At 41.6% G+C, this 12,376-nt stretch overlaps 1 protein-coding gene across 1 annotated transcript in view; it reads left to right on the top strand.

Moving 5' to 3' along the window:
- PLXNB2 (plexin B2) overlaps positions 1-12,376 on the top strand; it is a 267,979-nt gene that overhangs the window by 174,708 nt on the left and 80,895 nt on the right. The window contains exon 4 of the mRNA XM_037387648.1: positions 10,634-11,744. Coding sequence (XP_037243545.1) covers positions 10,647-11,744 — 1,098 coding nt within the window. The 5' untranslated portion in view covers positions 10,634-10,646. The remainder of the gene's footprint in view (positions 1-10,633; positions 11,745-12,376) is intronic.

Below are 12,376 nucleotides of genomic sequence, written 5' to 3'. Positions count from 1 at the left end.
ATTTATCTCCAGCAGCAGAAGCCAGGAAAATTCTCCATTCCTCAGCTCTGTGTTTCTTGGCTCTCGATATTCAATAAACTTTCCGTTTCAAGAATTTTCCCCATCCTCCTCTGCCTCTCTCTGTGGCTTGCATTATCAGCTACCTAAGTACAATATATGTTGTAGTACTTTGTATAGTGCAGTTGACAGTTTATAGAGCTTCTGTCCCACCTCTCAGAAGTTCTGGATAAATCACTGGCATAGCCAGATAACTACATTAAAATGAAGAATGGAGGAATCCATTAAACCCAAATGGGAAAACAAAATCAGGAGAAACGGAAAAATAAGAAGGTAGAATGATGATGAGACAAGAACTCACACAGCAAACACCACCAAGTGAGGGGTAAAATTAGAGGGAAAGGATTTTGTTGCATGGGGCTTTATGAATTACTTGCCATCTTTGCATTTCATTGATTTATGGGTTAAAATGTATTTATCCCTCTGATTTATATGATAAATTTCATACAGCCTTACCATTGTGGCTTATACATGATTCTTGTATTAAGTCCTAAAATATTATAATGTAACAGGAAGAAAAAAATTATGGCTGTGCCTTGTGCCAAAATGCCAATTAGCTTTGAAAGTCTTGTATCCTGTCCTGTACAGCCATATCACAGCAAAGAAATCCCTGGCTGTCTCCAGATCTCCTCTCGCTGTGCTCAAGTCAGCAAGGGGAGGTACATGTAGCTTTGAGCTGCTGCTGAAGCGGGCTGGTGCTGCCACACAAGGCTGTGGCTGCGTTTGACGTCCAGAGTGTGATTTGATGCTTCTGTTTTGAGGAGGAGGGCCAGATGGATCGCCTGCCTGTGACCTCTTGAGTCTCGTTTGTGCCATTTGTAGGGCAAGTAAAGATTCACACATGCTAGAAATGTCCTTTTTGATTTGATTATTTTTTGTGCGTGTGATTAATGGTTAATTAAGAGGGAGAACTGGTTCTGGCAAGGCAGGAGCCAGAATAGTTTTTGTTTGTTTCCACATGGTCATGCTCAGATTCCCCCACACTGGAAAAAAATCCGCCTCCTTTCTTGTTTCTTCCAGGGGAAGTCCAAAACCAGTCCTTGAAGATGACCTTAGGACTGAAAACAAGCAATTCGTTGTTGTAGCATGGAGCTGGTGACACAGAGTCCTTTTACTATCAGTATAAATGCATTTTTTTCTTTGTGCTGTAATACCCTTATTAGTGCAGGGAAGACCAGCGAATAAAAGCTATCCTAACTCCCTGGGCTTTCCTTCCTGTGCTCCAGGCTTTCTCTCATTTTCTGCTGGTCCCCCAGCTAAAAGAAAACAGAAGACTTTTCCTGAGTTACAGAAGGGTTAAAATAACCCAGTGCTTGTGTGGAGCTGGTGGGCATGCGTGGGACATCCCCACTTTCTGCCAGGCTTCTGTGGCCACCTTATGCAGTGGTTGCTGCAGGGACGCAACCCCCACCCCACCCCCACCCCCAGTGAAGATTGGGCAGCTCAGATGCTGCAGGTGCTTTTTACACTTGGAGCCAAAATAGATTAGGCCATTTACAGGATCAGGTAGCAGAAAAGTGTCTGTAAGTGACTTTGGAGGGGCTGCACAATGATGCAGCTGGATGTTGGTCCATAAGGCATCACTGGGCTTAGTGCTCAATGAGGTTGGGGAGAAAAACCCCAAACTTACATTTTTGTTAGTTAGGAGACCTCATGGTTTTAACAAAACCATGAAGCGGGTCAAAGAGGGGATTCTGTGGGTTCAGATTCCTGCCGAGTCAGCTGCTTGCTATTAAACACGTCACTCAGCTGCTTTTCTTGCAGATCAACTACATCTTTGTAACACTGAGAAAGCAAGGCCTCATTAAAAGGAGTGCTTCATTTCTACTGAGAGAGTGCAAAAAAGATGGAGGGATGAATATAGAAGCCGAAACTGAAAGGGAGGTGTGCGCCAGGAAGGCAGGCAGGCAGGCAGGTCTGCTTCTGCAGTGTTTCTCTTCCCTATGTGTGCTCCTGCCTGCATCAGTGGGGATGAATTGTGTATATGCAACCCTCTTATTTGAAGTGATAATATGAAAGCTCGTCTTCATAATAAAAATTATAATAATAAAATTTAGGACTTGAAGAGACCTTTCTGGCATAAACTACCTGTGTATCAGAGTGGTTTATACTCTGTAATAGCTGGTAGCTAATGTTGTGGAATGAGGTTTTTCCACAGCAGCTATTTTTGTTGACTTTTCTTTAAGCTACTTGGCACTGTGAACTCTTGAAGATACTTTCACTTAGCAGAATTTTTGTTTTGATTCCTAAGAGCAGCAAAAAACCACCCTTGAACTATGGCAGAATCCATGGTGTAAAAGATTTTCAAAACCAAAATGCTGCCAGGACTGGCTGTAATAAACCAGGGAATTCATTAGAGTTCAGCTTTGTGTAGCAGGCTGTGCTTCTAAGAGTGCATATAAATCTGCAAAGTGCTACTCTTCTTTTTTGTTTACCTGCTGATGTTGCAGAGACAGCACATTATTGGAAATTCTTGAGTGCTGTCACAAAATACGTAAGTATGAATTTTCTGAGTCTCATTACCTGTTGCTAATGCTCTTTTGAGCAACTCCTAGTTGAAAAATTAAGTCTCACGTTGCTCCCTCTTGCTCTGAATTTGGATCTGGATCAGAATATTAAATATTTTGGAATTCAGATGTGCACGGATGAAAGGTTTTGATTCAGACTACTAATAGTATTATTAATTTAGCTTGAAGCTAATGAAATAATTATTAATGTGAACTGTGAATTTGCTAGCTGTTTGCCTCACTTAAGCTTTTGACTCAACCCTGCCGATTTTGCACCAAGTTTATGAGAGTCCTTGGCGTGGACGTGCTGGTGGATATAGGACCTACTGTGAAAAGCAGTTGTGCTCCTCAGCTGTTAATTCAGTTGCAATGCCTGGAGAAACCTTTTCCTTGTTGGGACGGGAAAACATTTCTGTTTGGTTGCTGGCCCATTTGTATGTGGCAGTACCGTTTTACTGTAGTTGCCAGAGATATTAGAGCTAGATGAGATCCCCTGTTTAATCCCCTCCCTACTCCCTCGGAGACTGTGACACACAAGGAAGGTTTAGGTAAATGACTGCTGGTACAGATTCTCAAAACTCATCTGCCTTTGTGGGAAGCTTGATGGAGATGACCTTGTAAGTAAAGGTCAAGAAAAGTCTTTTAAAATTCTCTTTGGGTGGCCTTGCTCATGCAACACTCCTTCATCCTTTCAAATGCATCCCTTTGCCTTTGAGCTAGCCATGCTGTGAGATGCCTCAGTGTCCACTTGGGTTAATGGGCTCTCTCAGGGAGTGAGTTATCTGAGCTCTTTTTGCTGCTGATATCTCAGATCTTCTGAAAGGTGAGAGTCTCAAGTGATGTAGGGATCTTCTTGCCCATGCTCCTTTCCCAGGGGAACCATCCAGTGCACACTCTCCTCTGCCAGCCACCTCTGGCCTCTGCTGATGCTGCAGGCGTGAGAGAGAGATTTACTCCTCTTTGGGCCCTGGAATTCAGCTCATTCTTGCCAGATAAAACCGTGGTATAGGTGTCTTGGGTTTGCGTAACAAGATTCTGGTAGTGAGGGAGCTATAGGGATGGTGTTTGTGAGAAGCTGGTAGAAGCTTCCCCCACGTCCAATGGAGCCCGTGGCAGCTGGCTCCAAGACAGACCCACCACTGCCCAAGGCCAAGCCCATCAGCCATAGTGCTAGCACCACTGTGATGGCCTATTTAAGAAGGGGGGAAGACTGCTGCACAACACCAGCTAGGAGAGAAGAATGAGAATATGTGAGAGAAACAGCCCTGCAGATGCCAAGGTCAGTGCAGAGTGAGAGGAGGAGGTGCTCCAGGTACCGGAGCAGAGATTCCCCTGCAGCCCGTGGTGAAGACTGTCCCCGTGCAGCCCATGGTGAGGCAGGCTGTCCCTGGGCATCCCATGGAGGTTAATGGTGGAGCAGATATCCACCTGCACCCCACGAAGGATCCTACGCTGGAGCAGGTGGACGTGCCTGAAGGAGGCTGTGACCCCATGGGAAGCCCAGGCTGGAGCAGATTTGCTGGCAGGACTTGTGATCCCATGGGGGACCTACACTGGAGTAGTCTATTCCTGAAGGACTGCACCACATGGAGAGGACCCACACTGGGGCAGTTTGTGAAGAAATGCAGCCCCCAGGAAGGACTCACATTGGAGAAGTTTGTAGAGAACTGTCTCTTATGGGAGTGCCCCCGTGCTGGAGCAGGGGAGGAGTGAGTGGCAGAATTGTGTGATGTACTGACCAAACCCGCATTCCCTGTCCCCCTGTGCAGCTTGAGGGGAGGAGGTAAAGGGTTTGGCAGTGAAGCTGGGCAGGGAAGAAGGGAGGGGTGGGGGGGAAGGTGTTTTAAGATTTGGGTTTATTTCTCATTACCCTACTCAGGTCTGATTGGCAGTAAGTTAAATTAATTTCCCTGTGTTGGGTCTGTTTTGCCTACGATGGTAATTGGTGAGTAATCTCCCTGTCCTTATCTCAACCCATGAGCCTTTTGTTGTATTTTTCTTCCCTGTCCAGCTGAGGAGGGGGAAGTGCTAAAGCAGCTTGGTGGGCACCTGCCATCCAGCCAAGGTCAACCCACCACAGCTCGTTCTTGCCAGATGAAGCCATGGTGCAGGAAACCCTGGTTTTCAGTAACCTGAGTTTGTGGTTCTGTATGTTTTCCATTTATTTTACTTGAGGATTGCAGAAAAACACCTGCAGAATGCACTGGGACTGAGGGTGTAACGTTCATTATTTCCTTGGCAAATCTATAATTTCCAACCAGTCTTCGTAAGAAAAGATCTATCTCAATATATGTATTGCACATGTTTAAAAAAACCAACCCTTATCTTATTGAATATTACTTAAAAAAATTAAGAAAAATGATTGAGAGTTTGCCTTGTGAGTGCAAGCAAAACTTTTGTCTTCCACATCAGGAGCAGAAGGAGTGTTACAAATATTTGTCCATTTTTTGCCACTTTTCCAGCAGTTTTACCAGATGGGATGGGTTGTTCTATATGAAGATGCCCTATATCTTAGCAAATTGTTTTTTAAGGAGCAGTGAAAGAGAAGGAAAATGACTCCTTTTGTGTTTGAGCAGTACAGGCTATCGCGGCTTCTAATGAAATGGATATTGGTTTTTCATTCACTGCAAAGTGACCTCCTGCAGCTCACTGACCCAGAGGTCCCATGTGCTAACAGCAGACCATTACAACTAAAGGGATGGACGCCCATCACAGTGATTGCTATTCTCAGTGGTTCTACTAAACCAGTTTGGGATGTCTAGCATAGTCTACAAAAGAAGTCGTTCTTCTCTCTCCAAAGCCTTTCCAGCGTCTTGCCATGCTCTTAGGAAATGGGATTGAATCCTGCAGTATTTTTCCAGGTGATTTCTTCTGTGAACCAGCAAGCTCCATCATTCATTGGTTTGAGGAAATAGTAATAAAAGTTGTAGCTGAGGAGGAGAGTGCTCCTGTTTACCTACAGTTCTCACAGAAGTAGAAGCTTTGAAATCCAAACAAAATCTGCTCATCCCCTGCCTCACACGCATTCTCTGGTTTCTGTTCTGAATTCCTTTGAGCTTAAAAATGAAAACTGAGTTCTTTTTGACTCATGGAAAACCTGCTGGAAGCTAAAAGCAAAGTTACTTCAAATGAGGGAGAAGAGAAATTTTTTTTCATTCCTCTTTATGTAAATATTAATGTCATTTGGGTGCATCCCTTGGATTTTTACCTTTTTCATGTTGTAACTTTTGGGTCTCTGCAAGTTTTTTTCCAATGTAAGGGTCTTTTGGATCTTTTGGGTCTCCCTGATAGGGGAGTTTGCAGGGAGAATGGCAGTCCTCTCATCACTTACTGTTAAAGTGTATCAGTATCTGCCTCCTTGGCAGAAGCCTTTGTCTCTAGACCCAGTATTTCAAGTAGCAAAACTTTGGATGAGATGAGATTACAGAGTTTAATTCAGTACATATATATATATATGGTTGAAGAACAGCTCTGCAAAAATGCCACAGAAGCTTAACTGGTGAGATTATTCCTTCACTGAAGACTTCCTTGTCTGTCATTTTTGGGAAGAACACTTGTTTTACTTTTCAGTTATTCCTATTTCAGGCAAAATTTGGTATTCTTTCACTTCAGCTGAAATGAACGTAGGACATTAGGTAACAAAAAGCTAGAGTTGTATTGAAGGCTAAAGAAAAGTGACTGGGGGTGGCTGAAAAGTTGCAAGTTCCCATATACAGGTACAGCAGAAGATTGTGCAGTGGAGGAGGAAAACACCTGCCACATCCGTGTCAGCATGTTGCTGGTGCTAATGCTTGAGGGTATTTATATAACAGCGTGAAGTCAATTTGAAACTCACTTTGTGCTTGCAGATTATAGATGCTCTTTTTTTCTGAATGCCTTTTGAAGAATTGACTGTTACTTAAGGTTATTGGTCTTGCTTAAGTAGAAAGACGTAAAGTTATGGTACTTAAATTAAAATTTATCTAGCAGTGGGGCAGAGCTCTGGTAGCTGTGTCATTCCAACATGGTGTCACTTAATGGCAGTTTCCCTGTGTGAAGTGTTCTCCTGGGTGCTCTGCATTTCCTGCACATAACTTGTGGAGTTTCATATTTCTTGTAAGCAGCAAGATGCTTTTTTTCCAGTGGGTTTCTTTTAAAGTGCTTTGTTGCTGCCATCCCACTTTCCTTGTCACCTGTCACATCTGAGAGACTGGGGAGGGACTATATGTTATCCACACTTTCTTTTTAATTATCATGCACCTTTCTTATAATAATTTCTTTTCTGCTTTGGGATTCTGTTTATTATTACTGCCATCCTACTAGGATACTCATCAAAACCATGTTCAGTTGTCTGTAAGGTAGATGAATTAGAAGAGGTGTATGTTTTGAGATGGGGGAAAGGATAGGGAAGGCAATGATGAAAAAAGGAGGAATCCAAAAAGGAAATTATTTTGCAATTCAGATAACCGTGATGGGAGAGCAAGAGGTGATTCTGATGATATCATGGGGGTGGAGAGCAAGAGGCAGGATGGAGACAAGACTTATGAGAGAGAAAAAAACCAATGTGGTCAACTGCTCTATTGAGCTTTCCATCCTGAGTCTGCCAGGGACTTAAAACTAAGTGCAAACTGAGGTCAAAGAGTGTATGTCAGCTCTCAGGACCAGGGCATGACTCTGAGTAAGCCACACAGGCTCATGTGTATTTAACATACGTGATTAAGCCATTGGAAATACGTTCGTCACACTGAACATCTTGTATTCCATGCTCCAGCCTGGGATACTTACTCATTTTCTCTTGTGTTTCTGTGACTAGTTCATTTGGAATAGAGGTTTTTCATAGCAAGAAACTGTTTCTTGATACATTTTCCTAGCACCTAACTCAGCAGCAGCCCTGTCGTTCCTACTACATCAGCTGGTGGTAGCAGGATTCTTCCAGCTGCTACTTCCCAACAAAGTTAAGATCAGGTGAGAATGAGCTGTGGTTGTAGTGCATCAAATTTCGTTTTTGTTTGCTTTTTTCTTTCCTTAAGCCTGGTATTTGAGAGGTGCATGGGCATTTAGTTCTGGATCTTTTCCATAGCATATTTAATTTTTGTTTACTGTTTGCTTTGAAGAGAGGGTGGGAAATTAAACTGATAGGTATGGAGAATGAAGAACTGTCACCTTGGATGGAGGTCTGAAATAATCTGACAGTTTTTGGCATGAGACCAGGGTGACAGGAAATAAATGCCAAAAACCCCCAAAACAAACACCAAAAAAGCTCACCAAAAAAAAGCCAAACAAAAAAACCACACACACACATCCCAAACTCTCCAGAATTACTGGACAATGCATGTAGTTCTGAATAATTTGAGTAAAAAATTTGATAAGTAAACAAGGCAGAAAATACTAGGGAGGATACATCACGCATTTTTGTACAGAGAGATTAATTACTCTGTAACAGTCTGGTTAAGAGGTGCAAAGTGTACTTTTCCTTAAATCCTGGCTCTGGCACAAACCAGCAAGACTCCTCGTTCTGCCCATGGGACAAAGGCACAAGTATGTTGCAATTGCAGCCTCTGTGTCCTGAGTGCCACAAAGGGACAAAATTATTTTTTTAATCCACTGAAGTAAATGGATGTGGAGGTGAACTGAGTACAGAAATTAAGGTAAAATAAATTACTTTCCATTCATTTGAGGCATATTTTATAACTAGAGCTATTTATGGCTTTTTGTGACAGAGATTGTAATAATCTAACAATAATTGCCTTGTGGGAAAAACAGGAACAAATTAATCTGAATTCTTCAGCATTTGATCCTTGTGCAATAGATAGTAGAAAGATAAAACTGTTACGCAACAACACTGTAGTAGTCGAGCTGGGTTTTTTATTTCATGGCAGATAACTGTAAGGGAAACTAGATGACATGTATTATGACATACCATTTAGCCACGGAGATGTAAGCTGGCATCAAAGCTTGTTTGGGAAACTGGGGTCCTTGGGAGCAGGAAGAAAAGAGGAGTTTCTGACAAATAATATCAGAATTCTTCTCGGTTCCTCAGAACAGGTCTAAGGTTGTTGTAGAGAGGTCTAGCACTTCATTACACTGCAAAGCATGTGCTGAAATCCATGTGTCTGAAAAATGTATTGTAATTCTTAGCCTTTCTTTGGTCACTGTCATATAATAGGATCATTATAGAATGGTTTGGGCTGGAAGGGACCTTAAAGATCATCTAGTTCCAACTCCCCACCATAGGCAGCGTCACCTTCCACTGGACGAGGTTGCTCAAAGCTTCATCCAGGCTGGCCTTGAACGCTTCCAGGGATGGGTCATATGAGGTCAGCCTCTCATTAGACAGTCAGGCTTGTGCTTTTAGTAATGTACTGACTCTTCTTTGACCTCTTCTTACAGTTAGCTGCTCAGTTTGGTACATGGTAAGAGCTTTAGCAAAACACGATTGAAGTTAGCCTTTTATTTTGTCTTTATTACTATCCTGAATTACGTTTAGCAGGTTTTTGGTTTTTTATGTTAGAATCACTCTGTTCTTATAAGAACTGTTCTCACCATCGCACACATTATCTCCACAGAGGAGCAAAATGCAGTCAACACTGAGGGCAGGAGCTGTCTTTCTGCATTGCTGGTGATTCCAGGGTGGTTTGGGGAGCTGGCAGATGGCTTGTGCTCACCAGAGTCCTCCCCTCCCTGCTCAGACTTTTGTAGCTCTGTTTTTGATGTTTAACCTTATTTATCCAGTATAAATGATGATTCAGGCAATTCTCTTTCACATCCCCCCAGAGTTTATTGCTGCTGCCAAAACAGGAGTTATAGCTGACACAACAGCATGGTTCCTTTATTATTATTTTAATTATTTTTCTTCTATTTTTTCAATTCTTCATTTTGGCATTCTGTGCTGTTTTGCCCCTCCTACAAGGCTTTCACCTATTAGATTATTTTGTTAAATGTTCCTCTTGTCTTCTCTGGGGTTTTATTCGCAGTTCCAGACATTTTCAAATTTAACTTGAGGTTCCCTGAAAGTTTACAGGTTCCTTTCTCATCAGACTACAGAGTCAAATGGCTAACTTTGAAAACAAAAATACTGTGGATCATACTTGTTCTTCAGTACTTCCTCCAAACAGTATTTACCTTTTCCCCCTAATATTGGTGTGTCCAAGCATGGCACCTTCTGTTTTCTGCACTCAGAACTAAACACTTTTAGAAAACATTGACAAAATGTTCTGTGCTTAGGAAGCCAGTTGGGACTTGCCTCCTCATTTAACTCTTCAGGTTAAAATTAGACCTCTTCTTACAAGTTTCAGTTCTTTGTCCAGTTCCAAACAGCCAGGTGATCTGCATGGAAAGTATAAATTTGGGAGAAAAAAACAAAAAATGACCAGTAGTAACAGAATCTTAATCTCATAAAATTCTAAGTGGTGTTCTTAAGATAGATTTGGAACTATTAAGTTGCAGTGCTCTAGTGAATTGAAGTGTTGGACTGTAATGCATACCAGCAAAGGCAATGTTGCATATTAAGGTCTCTGCTGTCTTGCAGCTTTACACTGGTGAAGAATTAGCATAACACCTTCTCAAAGAGCTTCAGCAGCCAGATCCACACTTACTTGTAGTCAATTGAAAGTTTTTTTGCTTTCTGAGGAAAGTCCTGCAACACCAAATGTCTCAAACATTCGAGTAACTTCTATTAAGGAGGAGCCACCCAAAACACTGGGATCCTCCAGCTTATTTTTAAAATCTCAACAATAAATAATTCACACGGTATGAAGATGTCTGGAGAAGCACTACCACTTCTTGGCAGTCTGTGTTGTTTCAAATTATCTGTTATTCTCACTGTGCTTTAGCACAGGATTGATTGCCTAATTGGTTATGTGATAATCATTTAGACATATGACCTTGTTTAATCCTTCCCCAACATATTAAATTGCTAGATAATTAACAGGATCTGAGGCTTTCCATAATCTTCATGATGCCTACACAGGCATAAGGATAAGTGTATTTGTGTCTGAAATCATGAAAGGAAAAAACATTCATGTTGCTGAATTTTGTGTGGATTTTATTTTTCAGTATGGTTCATGTTATTCTTTTCTTTCCCTTTTTAGGTATTACATAGAAATGGCTTTATGGATCTGGACACTGAGCATTTTGAGCTGGTTTGGTGTCACCTTATCCAGAAATGAGGAACTGAATTTTTTTCAGAGTTCTACAGAGCTAAATCATCTAACAGTGGATAATGACACTGGGATAATCTATTTGGGAGTGGTAAATGCTCTGTATCAGCTTACAGAAAACCTGGATGTAATAAGGTCTGTAGAAACAGGTCCAAGAAAGGACAACAAAAAGTGCACACCTCCCATTGATGAAAATCAGTGCAAAGAGGCAGTACTGACTGATAATTATAACAAACTGTTGTTGCTGAACAAGGCGGATAAAACAATTGTGGTGTGTGGAAGCCTTTTTAAGGGAATCTGTGCCATCAGAGATCTAGAAGACATTAGCAATGTGAAGCATTATGTAGACAGTAGCGGAGAAAAATCTTTTGTAGCAAGCAACGACGAGAATGTATCAACTGTGGGATTGATCACTTCCTTGAATAACGACCGAGTGCTGTTTGTTGGGAAAGGGAATGGACCAAATGATAATGGGATAATAATCAGCACTCGGCAGCTCTACGACAGGGACGGGAAAGACATTTTTGAAATGTATACAGACTCAGCAGCTGTTAAGTCAGCTTATCACTCATCAAGCACACAACAATTTGTGGCAGTCTTTGAGGATAAAAATTACGTTTATTTTATTTTTAATCAGCAAGAAAAACAGCCTGTCAATAACCGGACACTGATTGCACGTCTGTGCAAAGATGATGCCCATTATTATTCCTACTTTGAAATGGACTTGGGTTGCAAAGATGATGATGGTGCCTATGACCACTGTCATTCTGCTTACGTCACTACTCCAGGAGAAGAGCTGGCTGAAAGCATGGCTCAGCAGAGACAAACTACGGATACTTTCTCAGATGACAAAGTTCTTCTTGCACTCTTCAGCAAAGTAAACAAAGATAACGGCTCTCTAAAATCTGCCATGTGTGTGTTTTCCTTGCGGCACATCAACGAAAAGATGGAAAAAAACCGAAACGATTGCTACACTAAAAAGAATACCAGCTCATTTTACAAACTTTTCTCAGCAGAAAACCCGTGTGCATCACATGGACTGGTAATATCAGTATCAGTTTTAGAATCTGTGTTAGAATCAGTGGAAAATATACAACTGCATATTTTGGGGTGGCTTTGAGCTAAACTATAGTGAGATCAGATGACTGAGAACTGAATAGCTGGATTCACTATAGAAATGGAATGTGGTTGGGGGGATTGCAGAACAGGTCAAGCAAGAAACGACAGTCATAATTTTGAGTCCTTTAAAAAAGGTTTGATGTTTTCTTAAAGTCTTCTTAAAAAAAGATTCATTTTCTGAAAGATGAGTATTGGTTCATAAATGCATTTCATGTAAAGGGTTCCTTCTGGTATGGAAGTTACTAAATCAAATGCAGTGATTTGTTGTGCCCACGATCATCTTCCAGATGGTCACTACAGACAATTCTGGTCTCAACCACCATACTTACAGTGTTTCTAAATGGTATTAAGAATCTTGTAGGTGATATCTGCAGTTCAGTGTTTCACTGGATTTGAATTTTCAGATAGTTGGAAATACACGTTTCTTATATTGGTGTTCATATTTTGCTCTGGTTCAAAATAATTCCAGAGCATGATGGCCATCTTCTTTTTATGGCTTGTCATTACCTTGCTACCTTGGCTATAAGGTTTTTGGAGGCCACTGTTACACCCCTC

Source organism: Falco rusticolus, chromosome 5 (assembly GCF_015220075.1).
Source record: "Falco rusticolus isolate bFalRus1 chromosome 5, bFalRus1.pri, whole genome shotgun sequence".
NCBI classification, from domain to species: Eukaryota; Metazoa; Chordata; class Aves; order Falconiformes; family Falconidae; genus Falco; species Falco rusticolus.
The sequence above is the reverse complement of the archived record's forward strand: the minus strand, read 5'-3'. Positions and strand labels throughout refer to the sequence as shown.